At 49.2% G+C, this 25,491-nt stretch overlaps 2 protein-coding genes across 2 annotated transcripts in view; both read right to left on the bottom strand.

Annotated features, from left to right (window-relative positions):
* BRPF3 (bromodomain and PHD finger containing 3) overlaps nucleotides 1-15,808 on the bottom strand; it is a 92,899-nt gene extending 77,091 nt beyond the window's left edge. Inside the window, exon 1 of the mRNA XM_058432577.1 lies at nucleotides 15,756-15,808. The gene's annotated coding sequence lies outside the window, so the exon portion shown is untranslated. The remainder of the gene's footprint in view (nucleotides 1-15,755) is intronic.
* On the bottom strand, nucleotides 15,297-24,981 carry MAPK13 (mitogen-activated protein kinase 13). The gene is made up of 12 exons (XM_032140260.2): nucleotides 24,773-24,981; nucleotides 24,059-24,188; nucleotides 22,779-22,837; nucleotides 19,541-19,649; nucleotides 19,362-19,391; nucleotides 18,879-18,926; nucleotides 18,640-18,754; nucleotides 18,460-18,531; nucleotides 16,932-17,011; nucleotides 16,596-16,674; nucleotides 16,321-16,497; nucleotides 15,297-16,068 (listed from the first exon to the last, which is right to left on the bottom strand). Exons 1-12 carry the CDS (start codon nucleotides 24,889-24,891, stop codon nucleotides 15,989-15,991), a joined length of 1,098 nt encoding a protein of 365 aa, XP_031996151.2. The 5' UTR covers nucleotides 24,892-24,981; the 3' UTR covers nucleotides 15,297-15,988.
* Nucleotides 24,982-25,491: the final 510 nt, after the last annotated feature.

Raw genomic sequence — 25,491 nt, 5'->3', positions numbered from 1 at the left:
CACACACACACACACACACACACACACACACACACACACACACCCTTTAGCTCATTACTGTGATACTGTGGCTTCTGTCCTTCCCCAGTGTTCCTTATTGGACAGAGGAGCTAGGGGATATGAGTTCACAGACCAAACTAAGATATCTGAGTAACACAACCACTTCAAAATAAAAAAATAAAAAAAATCATGGCCAGATGACAGATACCATCAGAAGGAGATGCATTAGAACAGATGAACCAAGAGTTTAGAATAAGCATAATAAATATATTAAAGTATGTAAGTGAGGATATTAGCAACATGATAATAATGAAATAAATACATTGTATATATAGAATTCCGGGTTTCAGGGTTTTACTTTTAGCACATTAAATATGGCATTCCATTGTCTTTTGGCCTTCATTATTTCTGATGAGAAGTTAGCTGATTTTTCTACTCATGGTTCCCTGTATATAGTATATGCTGTTTTTCTTGGTCATTTTCCAGATTTTCTGTTTTTTAGTAGGTCGATTATGATATGTTCAAGAGTAGTTTTCTTTGTATTTTTCAAGTTGTGTTGAGCTTCTTGGATCTGTAAGCTTATATTTATCATCAAACTTGTGAAATTTTTGGCCATTATTTCTCTAAATAATTTACTTCTCCAAATGTTTTTTCTGTCCCATTGTTTATTTCTTCCCCTTCTAGGAAATGAATTTTGTGTATGTTAGATGATTTTATATTGTCCTATAAGTTACTGAAGCTTTGATTATCTTTTCAAATATTTTCATCTCTGTTCCTCAGATTATTATAAATTTTATTGATTTTTATTCAACTTCACCTTTTCTTATTAAGCCTGTCTAGTGAGATTTTCACTTCAGATATCATGCTTTTTAATTTTAGAATTGCCATTTGGTTCTTTTTTGTAGTTTCTCATTCTTTGTTGAAATTGCCCATCTGTTCATTCATTATGACTGTGTTTTCAAAGTCCTTGAAAACATATATTATATTTGCTCTGAAATCTTTGACTACTAATTCTAGTGTATGAAGAGTTTCAGGATTGGTTCTCATTGACTGCTTTTCTTTTCTTTTTTTTTTTTTTTTGAGACAGAGTCTCACTCTGTCACCCAGACTGGAGTGCAATGGTGCCATCTTGGCTCACTGCAGCCTCTGCCTCCCGGGTTCAAGTGATTCTCCTGCCTCAGCCTCCTGAGTAGCTGGAATTACAGGCACGCACCACCACGCCCAGATAATTTTTGTATTTTTAGTAGAGATGGGGTTTCACCACGTTGGCCAGGATGGCCTCAATCTCTTGACCTCGTGATCTGCCCGACTCAGCCTGCCAAAATGCTGGGATTACAGGTGTGAGCCACTGCACCTGGCCGACTGCTTTTCTTTTGACTGTGGATCACATTTCCCTGCTTGTTTTCAAGTTTAGAGTTTTAAAAAATTTTTATTATTCTAGACATTATAGATAATACAATGTAGAGAATCTGGATTCTGTTACCTTCCTCTGAAGAGCATTTATTTTCAGGCAGCTAACTTGGCAGGCATAAATTTCCAAATTCTGTGTCCCCTGAGATAGAGTGGCAGCTAAACTTTCTGCTCAGTTCTTTCAACTTCCTGTCTTTTACCTTCTGCTTGTTTCTTGCTGGGCTTCTTAAAGTATCCCCTATCCATGCACGTCAGCAGTCAGCCAAGGATTTGATCAAATTTTATATGCACTTTTAAGAAGCCTCTGTGGTTTCTTCATTTCTTAGATTTTCTTTCTAAATCCCATTCTCTGACTTGTCAAACCAGTAAGACTAGCCACTTTCTGGCCATCCTGTGCTACCTGTTCTGAAGAGTACCCTCAGGCGAAAGCCTTGTGATCACAAATCTTCCCCGCTGCACTCCCTTCTTCTGGTGGCTTACTCCCCTCTTGTTTCTGCCTGCTTTTGGTCTCTCCAGTGCCTTCCAATAGTTGTGTTTTTTACTATTTCTGTAATGATGTAATACAATACAAGCGACTCCACCACTACTAGAAGTAGAACCTCTGACTTTTGATTTAAAACACTCGAAGATGTTGACTTGTCCAAAATCAAATACAAACATCCAAGGTAGAGATGTGCATTTGCTAGTCATCAGGATATGGATGGTATGGAAAGCCAGGAGAGTAGAAGAGACCATTTAGAGAGGAGCATGAACAGAAAAGGGCAACCAAGGAGAGAGCCATGGGCACTCCACCATTAGGAGATGCATGAGAGGAGTTGCTGGTGGAAGAGACTGAAAAGAAAAAACTGCAGTAAGAGGAAAACTTTGGGGGAATTAAGAAAAAAAAACCTCTTAGAGATTCAGTTTCTATGTTTGTTAAATTGGAATAATAATTGCTGTGTAATTAGTGTGAAGATTAGACGTGATATATTTAAAGTACCCAGAAGAGTGCACCTAGAAAACATGCAACAAAAGGATAGCTACACTACCCATGACTTATATCTGTTATATTTTATTTCCTTATTTCATGCAAATAGAATGAAGATCCCCTACATGTCTTACCAGGGGATAGGTGTGTGTTAGGATGGAAAAGGGAGAGAGGATCAACAAGGAAGCAGCCAGATGAGAGGGGGAAGGGCCTCCAGGGTGCCCATCCAAAGTGAACTCTGGATTGGTCAGCATCAAAATGGGAGAAGTGAAACATCTTTCCACCACCCCCAGGACTCCGTGTGTTTGCATGACTGATGAGTTGACTCCCTCTGGCTGTGAGCAGTACCTCCGGGTCCTTTCAGGGAAATGGGCTCAATTCACACAAAAGGAAGTAAAGCCTACAAATCAAGTCAAAAGGTAGAGCTCTTTAAAAATTTATTTACTGGCCAGGCGCCGTGGCTCACGCCTGTAATCCCAGCACTTTGGGAGGCCAAGGTGGGCAGATCACTTGAGGTCAGGAGTTCGAGACCAGCCTGGCCAATGTGGTGAAACCCTGTCTCTACTAAAATACAAAAATTAGCCGTGCATGGTGGCGGGCACCTGTAATCCCAGCTACTCGCGGGGCTTAGGCAGGAGAATCACTTGAACCTGGGAGGTGGAGGTTGCAGTGAGCTGAGATCGTATCACTATACTCCAGCCTAGGTGACATAGTGAGACCCCGTCTCAAAAAAAAAAAAAAATTATTTACTGGCCAGGAACAGTGGCTCATGCCTGTAATCCCAGCACTTTGAGAGGCCAAGGCAGGTGGATCACTTGAAATCAGGAGTTCAAGACCAGCCTGGGCAACATGGTGAAACCCCATCTGTACTAAAAATACAAAATTAGCTGGGCATGGTGGTGGGCGCCTATAATCCCAGCTACTTGGGAAGCTGAGGCAGGAGAATTGCTTGAACCACAGAGGCAGAACCCACACCACAGTAACTTGGTTGAAATGACTAAATTCATAGATAGAAACCATAGTTTTAAGTCTTTGGAATTAACAGCAACAAAAAAGATAAAAAGCAAAACTGTCTCAAGAAGATACAGAACGTCTAAACAGGCCTATAACAAGGAGTATGATTTAGTCATTTATAAACTTCCCCAAAAGAAAAGCCCAGACCCAGAGGTATCTGTCAGTATCTTTTCCTAGAACATTCCTACTTCCCCAAAGGCAGAGGTTGCAGTAAGCTGAGATTGTGCCACTGCACTCCAGCCTGGGGTTCAAGCAATTCAAGACTCCATCTCAAAAAAAAAATTTTATTTACTGTTTGTATTAGTCCGTTTTCCCACTGCTGATAAAGACATACCCAAGACTGGGTAATTTATAAAGAAAAAGAGGTTTAATGGACTCACAATTCCATGTGGCTGAGGAGGCCTCACAATCATGGAGGAAGGCAAAAGGTACTTCTTACATGGTGGCAGGCAAGAGAAAGTGAGAGCCAAGCAAAAGGGGAAACCCCTTATCAAACTGTGAAATCCTGTGAGACTTATTCACTACCTCCAGAATCATGGGGGAACCTCCCCTGTGATTCAGTTCTCTCCCACCGGGACCCTCCCACAACATGTGGGAATTATGGCAGCTACAATTCAAGATGAGATTTGGGTGGGGACACAGCCAAACCATATCACTATTATTACTTATTTTTATTATGTTATTTATTGGATTATAACCAAGGTATAAAATAAACACCTGCAGGTCCATAGACCTAAATTATTGAGAAAAATAGCCCATATAGAAATATTCCAAATAATTTATCTAGATATTCCTTCCTCAAAGAAGTGGAGTACACTTCCCCTCCTTAAGTATGGGCTGTGCTTAGTGACTTGTTTCCAAATATTATAGTGTGGGAAGAAGGGGGAGAAAATCACTTCACAGTGGAGAAGTCTGATAAACACCACCTTAGCCAGGTGATCAAAGTGCTAAGTCATATTGATAGGATATAGCCTTGATGTGATGTGATGAGAAGGTTACTTTACTACTGTAGTCTTCCTTCCAAAAACACATCACTGGAGTCCAATCACGAGAAAAACATTAGAACGAGTCCCAGTTGAAGGACATTTTACAAAATCCCTGACCAGTACTCCTCAAAACCACCAAGGTCATCGGAAACAAGAAAAATTTGAGAAACTGTCATGGCCAAGAGGAGTTTAAGGACACATCATGACTAAATGCATATGGCATCCTAGATGGGATCCTGAACAGAAAAAGAACATTAGGTAAAACTTTAGGAAATAAGTTTTACCATAGAACTTTGGTAAAAACAAAGGAAACTGAATAAAGTATGAACTTAACTTATAATAATAATGTATCAGGCCAGGCACAGTGGCTCACGCCACTGTGGGAGGCCAAAGTGGGTGGATCACCTGAGGTCAGGAGTTCGAGACCAGCCTGACCAATATGCTGAAACCCCGTCTCTGCTAAAAATACAAAAATTAGCCAGGTGTGTTGGTGCGGGCCTGTAATCCCAGCTACTCGGGAGGCTGAGGCAGGAGAATCACTTGAACCCGGGAGGCAGAGGTTGCAATGAGCTGAGATCATGCTACTGTACCCCAGCCTGGGTGACAGAGTGAGACTCTGTCTCAAGAAAAATAAATAAATAATAATACATCAATATTGGTTCATTAGTTGTGAAAAAAGTACTGTACTAAGATATTAATAAGAAGGAAGCTGGGTGCAGCATATATGGAAATTCTCTGTACTCTTCTTGCATCTATTCTATAAATCTAAAATAAAAAAGTTGTTCATTGTATAAGTTTTTGTTTGTTTTTTAAAGGATGAGGCCTTGCTGTGTTGCCCAGGCTGGTTTTGAACTCTTGAGCTCAAGTGATCCTTCTGCTTCAGCTTCCCAAGTAGTTGGGAATACAGGCATGCCCCACTGTACCCTTAAAATAAAAAGTGTATGTGTATATATATATATATATACACATATATACATACATAATATATACACACACATATATATAAGTGTATATAATATTATATATATAAAATCTTAATACTGTACACAGAGAAGTTCTTTTGAGATCATTTTATTCCTGGTTCTGAAAGAGGCAGCTGAAGTAATGGCTTCACTGTAAAAAAAAAAAAAAAAAAAGATAGGAACAGGCAGGGCTGGTGTGGACAAAGGCAAGCAGACTCCTAGGCAGGCAGAGATGGGTGCCAATTAATTGGGCAGAAACAATGAAAAGGTCTCAGAGAGAGAAGCAGAGAAACCCATATCCCCTCCCACCTATTTTTAAAAATTGATGCCTAGGCCGAACACATCAGAAGTAGTCAGTGGGCAACACTGGTTTAAAAAAAGAAAGGAGGGAAGGAAGGGAGAGGGGTGAGGGGGGAGAAAGAGAGAGGGAGAGAATTTCCATTTATAAAAATTACTCTTATTTAAAACAGCTTTTGGGAATGTTAGCAAGATTTCACAATGCAGACATCTCAGTTTGAGACAGCTTGATTGATTTCCTGATTTCCAGGAAAACTGAGCTATCGTCTTGTTCCTGCTTCGTTGTTTACTGGCATAAATGTGCAGTTCTTACAAAATGTGAAATGGCTGCTGAAGAAGTGAAATTTAATTCTTTTTGACATATTGTTCCAAATCCCCTCAAAAATGAAGAAACCAGTGGAGAAACTTTCTTCCTCCCTTCCCAAAAATGAATGTGAAGAATTGTGGAAGATTTTGTTCCTTTGGGAGTTTGTACATGAACTAAAGGCTCTGAACCAGTCTGTTGGGCCACGGAGTCAGATGGGAATAAGCACAGTTCACCTCCATAGTTTTGTGTTATACCTACACAGCCCAACCAAAAACTGGAGGGCAGCAGCCTTGTTTTGTAGGTCCCATATTCCCAAGAGTATTAACATCATCCACAAGTGTTTTTGAGTACCCACTGATACAACCACAACAATAGTAAAAATAGCTAATATTTACTGTGCACTCTGTGTATGCACTTTACCCTCACTAGTCCTATGAGCTAAGCTCTTCCAAGATTACATCTTGGAGAAGGAAAATAAGGCTCAGAGGAGGAAAATACCCTGCTCCAAAATGCATGGTGTGACAAGCAGGCTTACATGCCCAGTTATTTGGTTAAACAGTCTAGATGTTGCTGCAAAGAAATTTTGTAGATGGAATTAGCATTTACAATCAGTTGGTTGTAAGCAAAGCAGATTACCCTCCCTACTGAGGGTGGGCCTCAACCAATCAGGAAAAGGCCTTAAGAGCCAAGCTGAGGTTTCTAGAAGAAGGAATTCTGACTCAAGACTACAACACAGAGATCTTGCCTGAGTTTCCAGCCTGCCTGGCATGCGCTATGAATTTCAGATTCAAGATTGCAACATCAACTCTTACCTGAATTGCTAGCCAGCTGGTCTGTCCTACAAACTTCAGACTTGCTAATCCCCGGCAATCTTGTCAGCCAGTTCCTAAAAATAAAGATAGATAGATTAGATAGATGATAGATGATAGATGATAGATAGATAGATAGATAGATAGATAGATAGATAGATAGATAGATAGATGATAGATAGATAGATAATAGATGATAGATACAGATATAGATAGATGACAGTTGATAGATACAGATATAGATTATAGATATAGATGATAGATACAGATATAGATATAGATGACATAGATAGATGATATAGATACAGGTAGATATAGATAGATGATAGAGAGAGAGAGATTTTTGCAAGTTCTGCATATATCCTGTTGGTTCTGTTTCTCTGGAGAACCCTGACAAATACGCATGGCTAATAAGTGGCAAAGACGGGATGCAACCCCGGGTCTTTTTGAATGCAAAGCTGAGGCTCTTAACTCCACACTCTGCAGACCTTGCCCGAAAGGCTGCATATACCAGGGTTGTAATACACGCAAGAGCTGCGGTAACCCAGCTGTGTTCCTACTGTGGGAACTAACACAGCCAGGCGGGGTATGGTACCTGATGCTGTAAGCAAGAGGGGGCTATTTTTGGCTTTTGAGCAAGAGGATGAGGTGTCTCAGCAGCATTAAGGAAGAAGGATCTGGCAGCAGAACAGATAAGAAAAGGAAGAGCGTAGAGGGAGGAACTCATTGTGTATTATTAATCTTATACAGAATAGGTGCGAAGGGGCCTAGAGTGGCCAACACAGAATAGCTAGGAGGAGCATTATCACAGAGGGGCCCTGAGATGTGGGATGAACAGGGAAACAAGGCAGAGGCAGGGAGGGGCCAGCAAGGTGGCCCTGCTAAATGGCCAAGAGACAGATGGCATTGTGGGCCAGAGTGGGGGAGTCTGATGGGAGAGTTGGTCTAGAGAGGTTAGTTTAGGAAGGTTAAGTGGGAAGAGATGGGGTAGTCCAGTGGGAGGATTCCACAGAAAGCCTCCGGAGTCAGATCCAGGCTCTAGAGAGAGGACCAGGCTGGAGGGCCAGTACAGCTGGGAAGAAAGGAAAGCCACAGGCTAAGGACTTTGCTCTGTGAGCTAAGTCAAAGGCAGGAGGAAGCTGGCCCAGTGACCAGACTGGGGAGATAGAGCTGGAAGGCACTGGGAGGTGGGAGACAGACACACCACTGAGGCAGAGGAGCTCCCTGTTGAAGGGGGTGGCAGGCATGGTGGAGAGGCGTGGGACCCAGGACAGCGAGATTTGTTGATCAGAGACTGCTGTAGAATATGACACAGTCCTTGTGGAAGAAGGGTAGATGCTGAAGGCAGGTGTCAGAGTGTTTGCTAGGGAGTCATGGTGAGAAAACAGGTGACAAACACAGACTCCTCTTTGAAGACAGTTTGTCAAGAAGGTAAAGAACCCAGGTGAGAATAAGGTAGTAGACCCACTGAGGAGGGATTTAACATGGACACAAGGTGAGTGGGAAAAACTGCTACTGAGAAGGAGGAAGTGGAGATGTCAGGAAGATGGGGTAATCGAGGGAAGAGGATGTGGTAAAGAAAATAATAAAAATAACAGTTAATGCTTGGCAAGCACTTCCTTTGTGCCAGGTACTGTTCTGAGTACATTCCTTATCTTTATTTCTTTAGTGTTACTGTCCTCATTTTACAGATGAAGAAACTGAGGCCCCAGATCACAGGGCTGGTGAGAAGAACATGTGATATATCTCCAGAGCTAACACTTAACTACTACAGTGTACCACACAAGGAGAGAGCAGCATTAGAGAGGGTTGCTGCTTCCTCTGATGGAGGATAAAAAAGAAAGATTGCCAGCCTGGGCAACATAATGAGACCCTGTCTCTACAAAAAATAAAAATAAAAAAATTAGCTAGGTATGGTGGCATGTACCTGTAGTCCTAGCTACTTGGGAGGCTGAGGTGGGAGGATTGCTTAAGCCCAAGAGTTTGAGGTTGCAGTGGGCTATGATTGTGCCACTGCACTCCAACCTGGGCAACAGAGTGAGACCCTGTGTCTAAAAAAGAAACAAATAAGATAAAAGGAAAGGCTGAACTAAACTCAAATTTCTAAAGGCAATGCCCTATCCTGCCGGGCTGGAGGAAATCCACCTGCAACCTTTACTGTGGTTCTTCCTTGGAACTTTACAAAACTTCTGCCATCTTATGGACCCCACAATCTGGAGAAAGCCCCCGTGCGTATGAGTCTGTATTGAAACCACTGAGATACTGTGCCAGTTAAGAATGTATGGGGCATACATACAAGCCTGATAGCGGCTTAAGCTAAAAAGTGATTTAGTTATTTCACATAGCAAGAGGTCTAGAGGCAGGCAGTCCTCAGAGTGGTTTCATAGTTCCCTGATGTATCTAAGCATTTAGGAACTTTCCATCCTTCCATTCCATCGTCCTCAGTGTATGGGCCTTTTACCCTAGACTTGCTACCTCGTGGTCACACCATGGCTGCCAGAGCTGCAGAGCTCACAAAACCATCTTCAGGGCAGGTAGCAGGTACAGACCACCTGTATCTCCTTCCCAGACTTCTCCCAAGTTCTCTTGGGCAGGACTGAGTCCTAAATCAATCCCTAGCAAAGAGAAAATCAGCACATTTGGTTTAGAGCTTTCATGGGTCACCCTCTGGAGCTGGGGGAAAGGCCCACCTTCCCGAGCAAGCTGCATCTAGAATAAAATGTGGGTTCTTTAAGGAAGATGGGAGAATGGCTGTTGGGTGGGTAACTAACACGTCTGTCTCAGAAGACCACTGATCCAGTCCACAGGGCTCTTTGGGGTCCATGGTCTGCTACCCCAGGCCACACTCTGGACACAGAAATCTCAGCCAAAACCAGGAGCTCTGGGCTTAGGGTCCAGCCTCCCTGGGCACACCCAGCAGCTCCTTGCTGGGCTTTGCCAGGGTGTTGTGGGGAGCTGGCACCGTCCCAAATGAATATAGGGACTCATAGGCTTCAGACTCCTTCTGGTCAGGAGAAATCTCCTATCTAAGCCACAGTGCTTCTCAACCACACTTCCCTCCTTCATCCCCCACCTTGTCCCATCCCGGGGTCCTGGCCAAATATTCTCAATAGTGAGACCTTTGGGAACACAGAGAGGAACGTATTGTGGCAGCTCCTTCTCTTGGCCAGTTAACACAAACTTGTCCCAAGGTGTGGCTACCTTTGTGCCTATGGTGGCCGGGGGCTCAGGGGCAGTAACACAGGTAGCAAAAAACACAAATTCGTCTCCATAGTGCCCATGCCACACTGGCAGCAGGAAGAATGGTGCAGTGGTAAATTGAAGACCTGAGCCCTGGCCCTACTCTGGGCCTGAGTGTCTTCATCAGTAAAATTGTTCAGAGGGACCACAGTGGGGCAGGAATGGAAGAGTTCCACCCATTCTGCAAACTAGATATAGAGGCCTCCACCAATTCCCTAACACAGGGGTCCCCAACCCCCAGGCAGGGGGCCGATACCTGTCTGTGGCCTGTTAGGAACGAGCTGGACAGCCAGAGGTGAGCTGCAGGTGAGTATTACTGCCTGAGCTCTGCCTCCTGCCAGATCAGTGGCAGCACAAGATTCTCAGAGGAGCACGAACCCTATTGTGAACTGCACATGCAAGGGATCCAGGTTGCACCTTCCTTATGAGAATCTAATGCCTGATGATCTGAAGTGGAACAGTTTCACCCAAAACCATTCCCCACCACCTTCCATCCATGGAAAATTTGTCTTCCATAAAACCAGTCCCTGGAGCCAAAAAGGTTGGGGACTGCTGCCCTAGCAAAATGCCCCAGTCAGGTCCATTTCTACCTGGATGGTGAGGTTGGGCGGTCCAGAGGAGTGGGCCCTGATGAGTGTGTGGGTGTCCAGGTGCAGTGCTGGAAGTTTCTAGCCTGGCTCTGTGATCATAGAGTGTGGGGCTGGGGGGTTTGTTAGGAATTCACAGAGGATACCTAAAGCCTCATTTTCAGTAGCTAGAACAGCCTCATTCCAATAGCTCACAACTGGGGTCCACAAACTATAGAATTCAGGGGTCTGTGCACTTGGATTGGAATAGAATACAACTTTATTTTCAGTCATTTCTATTTCCTTGGTTATGAACAAAGGTAGCAAAGTGCAGTTGAATCAGCAGCGCCAATAGAAATCACAGAGTTTTTCATATCCCTTTACAGTTTGCCACAGGTATCTTAAAATATTGTTTACACTCATCTCTACTTCAATTTACCATTGTTTAATAGGCCTACCCCTTGATCTTGTTATTCAAATATGTTAATAAAGAAACCTATGCACATAGTACCACATTATATATTTTAAAAATATTTTGACAACTGTATATAAATATAACTAGCTTACTTTGTAATCCTACATAGTTTATGTGTATGAAAATATTATTCTGAAATTAGCCAGGCATGGTGGTGCATGCCTATAGTCCCAGCTACTTGGGAGGCTGAGGTGGGAGGATCACCTGAACCCAGGGAGGTCGAGGCTGCAGTGAGCTGTGATTGCACCACTGCACTCCAGCCTGGGCAATGGAGTGAGACTCCGTCTCAAAAGAAAAGAAAAGAAAATATGATTTTGAGAAGCGATCCATGGCACAAAAAATGGCCAAGAGCCCCTGACTGAGAGGGGCCCTGTTGACATTCACATGCCACCCGCCCAGAGTGAGGGCAGCTGCCCAGCTGAGCAGGGACCCTGCAGGAGGAACCAGAGCAGGAGAATCCCTGGCACCATCCTTGCTCCAGTACACGCCCATAGGTGCTCAATGAAGAAGTGAGGACAACTTGCTGCCATCTTCAGTTTGATGGAATGGCCTTAGGCCTCTGCTGCCGATTGTGAAATCACTGGCCTCTTACCTAAAAGCTCAGGAGGATTTAGGGAGAATGCAGATAGAGCACCTGAGTTCACTGTGTAATGAAGGAAGGGGAGCCTCCCAGCATTAGATCTTAGGGAATTGTTTCAACCAAATTTAAGGAAGCAAAAGCCAAGAGTTGGGAAGAGAGGCAGGGAGAGATTCCTCCCTCCTCAGCTGTGGCTATAGCACTGCTTGGGGCCATGGAAAAACAGTTTTCCACACCCTAGCAGACAGCAAAAGCTATTTCAATGTGCCAAGTGAAAGTTGAGCCATGCCCTCATCCAAACTAGCCTCCAGCCTCACGCAGGCAGCTCGGGGCACCTATGCACACTGGGCTCGCCCTTACGGAGCTCTTCCTCCATCAGGCAGCTCTGGGCACCGGTGCACACTGGGCTCACCTTTACGGAGCTGTTCCTCCATTTCTGTCTCCCCTTGTGCTGCCCCTCACTGGGAGCAGTGCCACCCCAATCCACGCCAGGCAAGCCCTGCCCTGGGACACCGCTGCTGTCTGTTCTCATGGATGACTTGGGCCCCAGCAAAGATACTCTTTGTTCCTCAAAAGAGGGAATAGAGGGTACACTTGCTCTTAGGAAATGTCCCCCACCTTGCAGTCTGGCTTCCTGATCTCTCTCTGTTAAGATCTTTTAAGCCACCCCATCAGCCACAGAATGAAGCCCAACCACCAAGAATACCTGACCCCACATCTCCCCCTCCCCCGCCCCGCCAGCTCCTCTGCCCCCAAACAGCGGGAGAATGGACTTGTTTCCTATTACACAGGCCATGTGCCCACTGGGCAAGACCCAAACCCGTGGGACCCCCCACTCCCTCTACTCCCCACCCCCTCCACCCCCCACCTTGCACTGCTGAGCACCTCCACCACCTTTTGAAGAAACGTCACAGGTTTGAGAAAACTCTGTGGGAAGGGGCTGAGGTTTAATTCCGGAGTGGGGAAGGCCTAGGAGGACACCAAGGGATGATGGGGGGGCGGTCTGGGAGTCTGAAAGAACAGAGATTTTCGGGAGAGCAGCTCAAAGGTACAGCCCAGGGCCACCCACTTCTGCTTCCTGCTGTGCTCTCTGCGACCTTCCATATGACATTGGCCTGGTCGGGGCAAAGAAGAAGTGACCGACAGGCCCCTGGGACAACATTCACTCATTATTCATTCATTCACGCACAGATATTTGCTCACAGTAGGCAACGGGAAGGGGAGGCCAAACCACATACTGTAAATGCTGCCCACAGAGGTCCTGCAGCCCAGGGGGGATGATGAAGAACAGCTGCCTGGAGGGAGGCCTAAGGTAGAGCCTTGAAGGCCAAGGAGAATGGAGAGGAGAATTGAGGGCCTTCCATGCACAGGCACTAAAAGAAGGCCAAGCCTACTTGGGGAGAGGCAATATCGGGACCTGTGCACTGGGCTGCACTGGGCAAAAAAGGCTTTGTGTGTCATGCTGTTGGGAGAAAATGGGTCCTGTGGTTAAGTACATCTGGGAAGTTCTGGATTAAATGAGGAACGGATCTCTTTACTGCAGGACTTGTCAAGACCTTTAACCTGTGAATGCAGAATGAACCTTACGGTGGATCCCAGGACTGGTGTCCCACACTGACATAAGGACTAGCTAGGGGAGGCAGTGGGAGCTGATGAGATTAGAGAGAACACAAGGGGTTTTGAATGCCAGGCAAAGAAGGAAGGCTGGACTTTTTCCTTGGGGCAGTGAGAATTCTCAGGAGACTTAGAGGGATGTAGACTCAGGGAACCTGGGGCAGTTTAGTAACCAGCGAGGCCAGGGCTGTGGCAAGACTAGCCAGTCCCAATCAAGGACTCCCCAACTCCTTGACAGCAGGGCCATTCTGTGGGAGAGAAGACAGAGACCATCCACACAGTCAGCAGTAAGGGTCTCAGAGAGACTGGCGAGAAGAGGGAAGGCTGGGCAACCCTTGAATCCAAACTGGGCACAGTGCTTAAGCCTACTTGGGTTCCAATCTGACTCCACCACTTCCTAGTTGTGGGTATCTGACCCAATGTCTCTGTGGCCTCAGGGTATTTGTTTTTTGTTTTGTTTTGTTTTGTTTTGTTGAGATGGAGTCTCACTCTGTCACCCAGGCTGGAGTGCAGTGGTGTGATCTCAACTCAGTGCAACCTCTGCCTCCCAGGTTCAAGCAATTCTGCCTCAGCCTCCCGAGTAGCTTGGGATTACAGGCAGGCACCATCACACCCAGCTAATTTTTGTATTTTTAGTAGAGATGGGGTTTCACCATGTTGGCCAGGCTGGTCTGGAACTCCTGACCTCAAGTGATCTGCCCACCTCAGCCTCCCTTAGTGCTGGGATTACAGGCGTGAGCTACTGTGCCCGGACTGTTATTTATTTTTTAGAGCAGTTTTAGGTTGGCAGAAAGTACAGAGTTTCCCACGTACTTCCTCCCCTTCTCTCTCCTCAGTTTTCCTGATGAGTAACATCTTGCATTAGTGTGGCACAATTGTTACAATTTATGAACCAATACTGATACATTATTATTAACTGAAGTCCATAGTTTACTTCAGGGTTCACTCTGTGTTATCCAGTCCTACAGATGGTAACAGATGCACAATAGGTATCCACCATTACAGTATTATACAGAAGAGTTTCAAGGCCTTAAAAATGCTGTCTGGGCCTGCAGGGTGGCTCATGCCTATAATCCCAGCACTTTGGGAGGCCAAAGTGGGAGGATCACTTGAGTCCAGAAGTTCAGGATCAGCCTGGGCAACATAGAGAAACCCCGCCTATACAAAAAAGAAAAAAAATGTTTTAATTAGCCACCTGTAGTTCTGGTGCACCTGGGTGGCACAGACATGTAGTCCCAGCTACTTAGGAGGTTGAGATGGGAGGATGGCTTGAGCCCAGGAGGCTGAGGTTGCAGTAAGCTGTAATTGTGCCACTGAACTCCAGCCTGGGTGACAGAGCCAGACCTTGTCTCAGACAGACAAACAAACAAAAAAACCTGTCTGAGCCTCAGTTTTAACACCTGTAAGATGAGTGTGAAGCTCCATCTGAAGCCCCCCAGTCTCCTACTGTAGGTTTTTGATTTAGGCCTCCCAACAAATCAAGTATGACTGAAATCCACCAAATGTCTTGAACTATGGTCTGATATCCATCAGAATCACTAGGCGAGAGGTCCTCATTCAAATGCACATTCTAAGGTCTCAACTCCAGACCTGCTGAGTCACAAGCCCTGGGATGGGGCCCAAGAATCTGCATTTTAACAAGTCCCCTGGTGCACAAGGAAATTTGAGACCCACTGTGCCCCTGACAGCTTGTGCACATGGAAATTTGTTCTGCCAAAGTTTCTCAGATAAAAACAGAGAGGTTCTAGCCACTGTTAGGTCAAAGCTCTGGAGAGCTGTGCCATCTCCCAAAGGGAGCAGAACGGTTTGCCACCAAGCCAGGCAAGAGCCCATTTCTGCCTGTGCAGCTCGCAGTCTCAGAGCCTGCTGTTGTTTCATATCTTGATTGCTTATCACTCACCCAAAATAACCTGAATGCAATCGCACCAGCTGCAGCTCTCTCTGCAACTCCCTTAATTTAGCAGCCAAACACATTTGGTTCCTTCACAGAGCACAAGGCCTCAGCACAGGGTCCAGGAAGGGGCCCCTCCCTCCCAGCTGTCCGTAGTGAGTTGAATCATTTCCCCCTGGAATTCATGTCCACCTGGAACCTGAGAATGTGACTTTATTTGGAAATAGAGTATTTGCAGGTGTCATTAATAAGGATCAAGATAAGATCATACAGGATTAGAGTGGGCCCTAAATCCAATGACTTGTTAAAAGAGGAGAGAACAGAAGAGACAGAGACTGGAGTGATGCAGCAATAAGCCGGGGAATGCCACAGACTGCCCACTGCCACCACAAGCTAAAAAGAGCCAAGGAGGGATTCTTCCCCAGAGCCTTCAAAGACACCACAGCCCTGCCAACACCTCCATCCCAGATTTCCAGCCTCCAGAACTGTGAGGGAACCAAGTTCTGCTGTTTCAATCCACCAGGTTTGTGGTAATTCGTTAGAGCATCCCTAGGAAACCAATGCAGCATCACTGCCATAGGCCCCCAGCCTGGCTCAGCGCCCACTCAGCCCCACTCTGGCGGGAAGGAAAGGGCCCCACCTGCAGGCGATTCTCCAGATGGGCACTTTAACGTGGCCTGTTAGGATCAGAGCTAGTTTCTCCCAACCAACATCTTTGAATTCTGCATCTACTAGGTCCATTTCCCACATGAGAAGGACCCTTCTGTCCTCTGCTTGAAAGGCTGTATTCCAAGAAGGGCTGAGTTTGGTAGTGACAAATAAATACAGGTCCTTGGGCAGTGTCTGGCTGGCAGTGCCATGCGAGATGAGTCCCTACAGCTTCATGCCACTCCGGCGCCGCGAGTCCTTCCGGGCAATGGGGCTGAAGTTCACAATCTCCTTGTAGATGTGCTCTGAGAAAGGCAGCATGGTTTAAGGTGGGTAAGGAGGTGCTGTGGCGACAAAGTCCACCCCACTTTAGAGAGAGCATGGAGAGCAAGTCAGCTCAAGGAGAAAGAAGCACCCAGGAGACAATGCCCACCAAGAAGGAGGGGGCAGGAGCCTTAGTGGCAGGTAGGGCTGGCAGAGGCCAGGCACAAAGATGGAGGAAGCAAGGAAGAGAGGCTGCAGGCAGAGGCGAGGAAGCCGGAGGCCCCAGCTCTTACGCTTCCATTCATCCACTGTGAGTTTCTCGTGTTCTAAGGAATCATCAAACGGCTGCTGGGCCTCCGTCTCTTCCTCAGGGTCCCGGAAGGGCTCAAAGAAGGGATGGGTGAGGGCCTGCGCGGCTGTCAGGCGCTTGTCCACGTCTAGCTCCAGCATCTTCTCCAGCAGGTCCGCAGCTGCAGGGGCAGAGCCATGAGCCTCACACCGGGGGCCGGGAGAGGCCGCCCTCTGAGAGGCGCTGAGAGGCCCCTGGGGAGCGGGCTCTGAGACTCACCCTGGGGGCTGGCCCGTGGGAAGAGCTGAGTGAAATCCTTCCTGGGGGTCTGCGGCAGGGACTGGATGTAGGATTTGGCCTGGAAGACAGAAAAGCATCAAACCCCTTACAGCTCTGGCCTCCATGTGTAGAGCAGGGATTTCAGAAAAGCCTCAGAGCAGGGCTGAAGGCTCAGGTCAGGGTCCACGGTGAGATTAAGACAAGAGTGCCTGCCAGGGTAGGAGGATGCTGTGGGAAGGTGCTGGTGAGCCTTCTTCCACAAAGGCCTCCAGCCCGCTGGGCCCACGTCAGGCAAGCACACAGCCCAGGCCAGCCTAGGTCTCATTTACCACCCACCGCTTTGTCGTTCAGCTTCTGCACAAACTCCGTGCCAGGCACCCCGGTCACTTTCAGGATCTGGGTCAGCTGGTCCAGGTCTTGGTGGCAGGTTAAGGCTTAGCCTTGCTCTCCTGGTGGGTCTGAGACTGAGACTGCCCTTCCCGCGACCCCACCATCACTTCACCCGGGCACCATGGCAACTGATCATCCAGGCTCCAGCCCTGCCTAACCACCTCCTGCTCTCAGGAGAAGGCTTATTCTTCAGGGCTCAGGGCTCTGCAGAGCTTTCCAACATGCCAGGCTGAGGGGGGTCCCTACCCGACAAATACATGTGGACTTCTCAGCCTTCATCCCAGTCACTCTTTTGTTTCCTCGTCTTCTCACCAAAGGCCTGCCCTGCACACACAGGCACTCAGTTAATGTGTGTGGTGCCAAAATGTATTTTCCACACAGTGGTAGAATTTTTCATCATTTTGCTTATCTACATTTTTTTTTTCTTTTTGAGACAGGGTCTCACTCTGTCACTCAGGCTGGAGTGCAGTGGCACAGTCTTGGCTCACTGCAACCTCCACCTCCTGGGTTCAAGCGATTCTCCTGCCTCAGCCTCCGGAGTAGCCGGGATTACAGGCGTGCACCACCACACGCGGCTAATTTTTGTATTTTTTGGTAGAGATGGGGTTGGACCACGTTGGCCAGGCTGGTCTCGAACTCCTAATCTCAGGTGATCTGCCTGCCTTGGCCTCCCAAAGTTCTGGGATTATAGGTGTGAGCCACCACGCCCACCCAACATTTTGTTTTTTTGTATTTTTTTTTTTTGAGTTAGGGTCTCCCTCTGTCACCCAGGCTGGAGTACAGTGGCACAATCACAGCTCACTGCAGCCTCAACCTCCCAGGCTCAACCCTCCCACCTCAGCCTCTCAAGTAGCTGGGACGACAGGTGCATGCCACCATGTCTGGCTAATTTTTTCTTTTTCTTTTTTTTTTTGAGATGGAGTCTTGCTCTGTCGCCCAGGCTGGAGTGCAGTGGCGCGATCTCAGCTCACTGCAAGCTCCACCTCCTGGGTTCACGCCATTCTCCTGCCTCAGCCTCCCAAGTAGCTGGGACTACAGGCACCCGCCACCACGCCAAGCTAATTTTTTGTATTTTTAGTAGATATGGGGTTTCCCGTGTTAGCCAGGATGGTCTCGATCTCCTGACCCCGTGATCTGCCTGCCTCAGCCTCCCAGAGTGCTGGGATTACAGGTGTGAGCCACCATGCCCGGCCCATGTCTGGCTAACTTAAAAACATTTTTAGAGATGGGGTCTCACTATGTTGCCACCTCTGGTCTCAAACTCCTGGGCTCAAACGATCCTCCCACCTCAGCCTCCCAAAGTGCTGGGATTACAGGCGTGAACCACTGCGTCCAGCCTTATCTGCATTTACAAATTATTCTACAGGGAGTATGTATCACTCTCACATTAAGAAAAAAAAGGCAGTTATTTAAATAAAGTGTCTGTTGAAGGGAGAATCCCTAGATGGAGTTTGGCTTTTCCAGCAAAGGATACAATCTTTCCCCTTGAACAGAGTTTTCCCTGTCAGCATCTCTGCCATGATACAGCCCACAGACCAGATGTCCACTGCAGAGGGAGGGGGAGTGTCACCTGGACTGTCTGACTGGGGCCCAGTAGTCAGCACCGAGTGACCAAATGGCCCCAGGACCGCCCTCTTAGGCGTTGACCACTGACCCGTCTGGTTGTAGTGCATCCAGCTGAGGATCACCTCGGGGGCCCGGTACCAGCGGGTCACCACGTAGCCAGTCATCTCGGCGTCTGCATGTCGCGCCAGCCCAAAATCCAGAATCTATGGCTCAGGGGATAAATAGAAAAGGAACTTGCTGAGGGGAGGAGGCTCTGGGAGTGGCTTCCAGGGGCTTCCCTGGGGGAGGGCCCATCCTGCCTCTGGGCTGAGCTTGCAGCCCACTCACCTTCAGTTCACAGTCCTCGTTCACAGCCAGGTTGCCTGGCTTCAGGTCCTGGGGGGAGGAGAGAGAGTACATGCTAGGCTGAGGCAGAGATGGAGCTTGTCCTAGCTCCACCACCACCCAGGGGTGTGACCTCAGCCAGGCCCCTTCCCCTTCTGGGCCTCAGTTTCCTCATGTGTAAAATGAGGGTTGGACTAGGTGTTCTCTCAGGGCCCATCCAGCTCTAAAATGTTCCTGATTCTTGAAGCCTGAAACACTCAGCTCAGGGCTCACTTTGTCTGCAGCAATTCCCCATGAAGTCCCCTGGGACACAGTGACTCTTTTGAGCAGGCCTTCCTGGGCCGTGGCTGGGTCTGAAAACTCCACATTCTGTGCTCCTTGGCAGTGTCCTCTCCCTCCACCTTTCCCACTCCTTGATTGCCAGAGAACCCCATACCCAGGGATGGGACAGGGGCCTCTGAGGACCATCGCAGAGAAAGCACTCACCCTGTGCACGACCCCAGCCGAGTGGATGTACTGTGTGGGAGAGAGAGAAGGGTGAGTCCATGGCCCAGCTTCCACACCAGGCACTTCAGGCTGGCCGACCTGTAACAGTGCGCTCCCTCCAGCCTCCCCAAACCTCAGGTCTCGACAGCAAGGCGTCCCCTCTGCCAGTCCCCACCCACCTTAAGGCCTTTGAGCATCTGATACACCAGGTACTGGATCTTCTCCTCACTGAACTCCATCCCCATGATCTTCTGCAGATCTGTCTGCATGAAGGGCATCACCAGGTAGCTGGAAGGCACGAGGGCTTCTTGGAACAGTGCCGGGTCCCACCCAGCCCCAGGTCTGAGCTCAGAGGAGGGGCCTCAGGGCAGAACAGGGGTCATAGAGACACCCTCCAGTGTGCAAAAACCAACTCCACCTCAGCCAGCCAGATCACCACATGGGCCTCTGGACTCCTGGCTCCCAGCCTCCCTGTGGCAGGCCGCCCAGCTGGCAGAGCTCGGAGTAAACGCTGCAGTTGGAGCGTGCTCAGGAAAGCCACATGGAACTGTGTTACCACTCTTCAAAGGTACTCTCTCCTTGCCCTTCTCCACATCCCAGGGAAAGCCACAGCCAGGAGTCAGAAACATCTGCCAATATTTCCTTCGGCTTCTGTCCAAATATTTTATCCCTCAGAGGGTCATGCCCATCTGAGATGGCTCCACAAACAAACAATATGTCTACCTTTCCAAGAAGGAAACAATACAACAGTTTCCAGGAGGGTGGAAGGAGGAGATGGGGAGGCTCCTGCAGCCTCTTAGGGGATTGCACAACAGGATAAGGCCAGCAAAATGTAACTGTTGTAGTAACAGCAAAGACCAGGACAAAGACAAAAAATAATAAAAATTATAAACTAGGCCACAGGGCATAGCTCATACCTCCAACCCCAGTGCTTTGGGAGATGGAGGCTGGACAATCGCTTGAGGCGAAGAGTTTGAGACCAGTCTGAGCAACATAGGGACCCCATCTTCCTTCCTTCCTTTCTTCCTTCCTTCTTTCCTTCCTTTCTTCCCTCCCTCCCTCCTTCCTTCCTTCCTTCCTTCCTTCCTTCTTTCCAGATGGAGTCTCGCTCTGTCGCCCAGGCTAGAGTGCAGTGGCACGATCTCGGCTCACTACAACCTCCGCCTCCCAGGTTCAAGCGATTCTCCTGCCTCAGCTTCCCTGAGTAGCTACAACTACAGGTGCCTGCCAGAACGCCCAGCTAATTTTTATATTCTTAGTGGAGACAGGGGTTTTGCCATGTTGGCCAGGCTGGTCTCAAACTCCTGACCTCAGGTGATCTGTCTGCCTCGGCTTCCTAAAGTACTGGGATTACAGGCATGAGCCACCGTGCCTGTCCTGGACCCCATCTTTCAGAAAAAAAAACAAAAAAACAATTAGCCAGTTGTGGTGGCATGCACATTTAGTCTTAGCTACTCAAGAGGCTGAGGTGGGAGGATCACTTGAGGCCAGGAATTCGAGATCAGGATGAATAACATAGTGAGACCCCATCTCTATAAAAATTAAAACTAAAAGCTGGACATGGTGGCATGCATCTGTAGTGCCACCTACTTGTGGGGCTGAGGCGGGAGGATGGCTTGAGCCTAGGAGTTGGAGGCTGCAGTGAACTGTGTTTGTGCCACTGCACTCCAGCCTGGGCAACCCAGTCCTATTTCTAGAATATAAATTTAAAATTTTTTAAAATAAATGTTACCTTAAACAATTATAAAATAGGTTGGTTTTTTTTTTTTTTTTTTTTTTGAAAGGACATGCTGGAGGCATCTCCAGGAGACTCTGGATTTTGACAGCCCTCTCCTGCCTCACCACACACCTCCCTTGGGGCCCTCTCCATGCCCAGTGCCCTCCTGTGTCTTTCCCCTCCACTTGGGCACTGGTTCTTTCATCTTGGCAACATGCTTCCTGAAGCCTTTCTGTGCTAGAACCACATGCTCTTGACTTTGCTTCTTCAAATGACCACCCCTTCTCCCTCTCTCACCACCAAACTTCTAGAAAGGGCGGTCCACACTCCTGGATTCCACTGCCTTAACTCCCAGTCCTGCGTTAACCTGGTTTCTGCTTCCCTCCTACTGCCAGACCGCTCGGCTCAAGGTCACCAGTGAACACCCGACAAACACACCACAACTCCCTTTTCTTCTGATCTAACCTTGCACCAAGTCTGAAACTCCCTCTCAATTCTTTGCTGACTCTCCTCTGCCTCCGATCAGGCCCTCTCAGCTTCTTCCATCTCCTCATCCTCTTGGATCTTCTCTTTCATGTTGATATCTGAATCAATACTATCTTACCACATTCTACAATTATCTGTTCCCGGGTGTCAGCTATAACCCATTGGTGATTATTCCAGCACAAATCCATATCCCTAGCCCAGACCTTCCTCTCCTGAGGTTCATATTTATTTGCAACTGTGATTAAACATTGGAATGTTCACAGGTTCTTTAAAAGTAAAGTGTCCAAAATGGAGTTCGTTATCTTTCCCCCAAGATCTATTCTTCCTCTACCGTGTATTTCAAGCAGGAACCTGCCCATTCCCCCACCTCTGCCACCTCACTCAGCCACTGCACCCCAACAGACAGAACATTGTGTTGGCCCTGCCTCCCAAATGGGGCCTCAAGTTTGCTCTTGGCATCCCATCACCTCTACTTTAGATCCCTACTTCAGATCACTAACACTGACCTCCAGGCTCTCCCCCTCTGCCCCAGAGCTGCTTCCTGCTCCTTTCTTGCTGCTGCCAGAGTGCATCCCCCAAATCCCATCTGAACACATCACCTCCCTGCTCAAAGTCCCCAGGTCTTGAGGCTGCCTGTGGGCTCAATCCAGATTCAGCTTGACCAAGCCAGCTGCTGGCCTCCACGCGCCACACTGACTTCTCCATCTTTTCCAAATAGTCCAGTCTCATTCAGACACTGCACAGGCAAAGCTATACATTTTGCAACTAAATGTTCTGGTTCTCTGCCATTCTGTCAAACACCCCCATCAGCCAGAGGCAGCCAAGGCTTCTTAATCCTTGCTTCATGCTAGAAAGCGCTCCAAGGTCCAGACTCACATCTGTGTCCCCAGGAAAGGTGAGTTGGTTCTAACCCTGTGAGGACTGGCAGATGTGTCTTCATGGTGTTAAAACTGGGTAAAAAGCAAAGCAGCTGTGCAGACTGCCCCCTGCCAGGCAAGCACCCCACAAAGTCCTTCCTGCCTCTTCCTGCCTGCCTTTGGCTAAAAGTATCTTTCCAGAGAGAATCACACTTGACAGGCAAAGGCACAGGACTGCCAGGGAAGGAGGCTCTCCCCGCCACACCCGGAATAGAAACCCTAGACCCTCCCCCACCTTGCTCCCCAGCAGCATGTAAGGCCTGCAAATGCCCCAGAACCCAGTGCAGCCCAACTCACAAGTCATGGAAGTTGCGCAGGGAGGAGGCTGGGGTGAAGACATCCAGGAGCCCAATGACCTGGGTAAGAAGTCACCTGTGAGGGCTAGACAGACACTACCTTCTCCTCCCACCTCCTCCTGGGCCCTGGCCATGCACAGAGCCATCCACCACTTCCTAAAACACCACCTCCAGCAGGAGGCATGTCTCCAACCTTCTTGGAAGCAGTAAAAAGGGCAGAGGCCTAGAGGAATCCCCTGGATTTGGAGGGAGTTTGCAATAAATCATGACAGAGAGTCAGGCTGGGGAGAAGGGAAGGTGGGGAGAATGATGTGTGCCCATTGCTCTCAAGTCTGGTGTCAGGGCAAGCAATGCAAACCCACTCTCAACTCATGTAGGCAGCAGGAAAGCATAAGGGAAGGGTGGAAGGAAAAAAGGAGGGAACAGGGAAGGAGCTTTTCAGCCAGCAAACTCCCTGCCCCTGACCTTGGGTCTCCAGCCACATCCATCCTTGCCTGCCACAGGGCTGGTTCAGAGCCAAGGGCAAGATCACCCTGGCTGGAGGCTGTAGGGGAGGGGTTTGCTGGAGAAGGATGGGCTTAAAATGTACATAACATTTTGAAATCATTCTTTGAAATGTCTGCCCTCCAATCTAGGTATCCTGCAGCAAAGCCTGGCTGCCAGGCCCTGAGCTGGGCCCCTGATTTTCCCGGCTGCTTCTATCAGACAAGACAATCTGATGGTCATGTGCTCAGACCTGGTGCCTTGCTGCCGAGATTGAAACCCCAGCTCTGCTACTGACTAACCACCTAACCAGTGAACCTGGCTATGCTTTAGTTTCCTGTCTGTGACATGTGGGCAATAGTACTCATATATCATGAGGACTAGACAAGTCAGTGTATGCAGAGCTCTTAGAACATAGGAAGTGCTCAATATGTGTACATTGCTGATGTTATCAGGGTCACGTGGACACAACACTAACTAGGATTCCAGTCCCAGCTGGCCACAAGCTCTCAGACATGGAACCAATTACAAAGTTCCCCTGTGCCAATTTCCTCTGTAGGATAAGACAGTCTGTACCTCACAAAGTGCATTCTGCCAAAAATACCCTTTGACCTCTTCCTGGAAAGTGGGCAGGGAAGGTCCCGGCATCCCCTCCTTTCAATAGTGAGGCGAGAGGCACCATCAGGGGAGCAGGGAAGAGACTGTCCCGAGCTCTCCATACCGGGAGGCCCCGCCTGCGCCCGCCCCTGACTCCCCAGGGCAGCCCCCGCCCCCCTCCCCGGGGCAGCCACCACCTACGTTCTCATGCTGCATATGCTTCAGCAGCAGCAGCTCCCGGTAGGCGCGCTTGGCGAAGATCTCGGACTGAAAGGGCCGGCTCAGCTTCTTGATGGCCACCTTCTCCCCTGACCGCTTGTCGATGGCCGAGCTGTCGGGCACAGGCCGGTCAGCAGGCGAGGCTCTCCTCCTGGGCCGTATCTCCCAGACCGCCCTGATCCCTCCCACTGGGCAGCTGGGTTGAGAGGGGACTATGCCCACCACCTAGAATATGGGGGAGCCGCGGGACGCAGGGCAGGGAGTAGGAAGCCAGGCAGGAGCTGAGAGAGGGGCACAGCGCCAGGGGCAGCAACGTCTCATTGCGACGGGATCCACGGCAGGGCAGGAGTCTCACTCTCTCTGCAACTTGGCGAGCCACCTCCCTCTCTTGGGGCCTCGGTGTACTCGTCTGTAACAGTGAGGATCTGCCCGATGAACTCCGGGGTCTTGCAAGTGTACAGTCCTGGAGAACCAGGCGCAGTCCCAGCTCAACCCACAGAGACCTCACTCAGCCACCCGGTGAGAAAAGGGAGATGGCGGCTGGGTGGCCCCGGGGAGGGCGCTGGGCCTTGAGGTCCGCGGTCAAGATGCCGCTGGCGAGGGGCCAGCCCACGGCGGGCTGGGCGGAAAGGGGAGAGCACGGCGTCCGCCCCGCCGCCCCCTGCCCCCCGCCCCCCAGCGGCCCGGGGGTCTCACCACACGGCGCCATAGGCCCCGCTGCCGACGTGCGTCGGGGACACGTAGGTCTTGGGCAGCTCCCAGGCGGTCTTGTTGACGTCCTGCTTGTAGAAGCCCTTTTTCCGGGTGAGGCTCATCCCGGGCACCCGATCTCGGCGAACCCGGCGTGGCGGCTGCTTTCGCGGCCCAACGGGCTCCCAGCGCCCCGACCCCCACTGCGCCCGCCCCGCGCCGCCCGCTCCTCCCCCGCGCGAGGGCGGGGACCCCGGGCCGCGACGCTCCCACCTGCCGGCTCGCCCAGGTGCGCCGGGGCCGCCACGCCCGGGCCTGTCCAGCCCTGCGCTCCCGCGCTTCCGCCCGGCCCGACGGTGCCACCGCGGCAGGTGCGGCCCAGGCACGGGGTCCGGGCTGCCCAGCGGGACCCCGGTGCCTCCTGGCCGAGCCCGGGCCAGCGGCGGGGCTGGTGGGTCCAAGCAGGAGCGGGGAGGCAGCGCTTCCCAGCTCCCTCCAGCCCCGGTCTCCATAGGAAGAGCTCCCCGTGACCGTGAACACACAGGAAAGCAAAACAAAACCCCACAACCTCTTCATTATGGAAAATGTCAAACATACAGGAAAGAAGTGAACAGAGTAAGCCAGCGCTTCTCACACTTGAGTGTGCTCAGGAATCCCCTGGGCATTTTATTTGATTAAAATACAGATCCTGACTCAGTAGGTCTGGGGTGGAGCCGAGATTCTGC

This window comes from Hylobates moloch, unplaced genomic scaffold (genome assembly GCF_009828535.3).
Source record: "Hylobates moloch isolate HMO894 unplaced genomic scaffold, HMol_V3 SCAFFOLD_20, whole genome shotgun sequence".
Taxonomy (NCBI): Eukaryota; Metazoa; Chordata; class Mammalia; order Primates; family Hylobatidae; genus Hylobates; species Hylobates moloch.
This window is presented reverse-complemented; position numbering and strand designations above follow the sequence as displayed.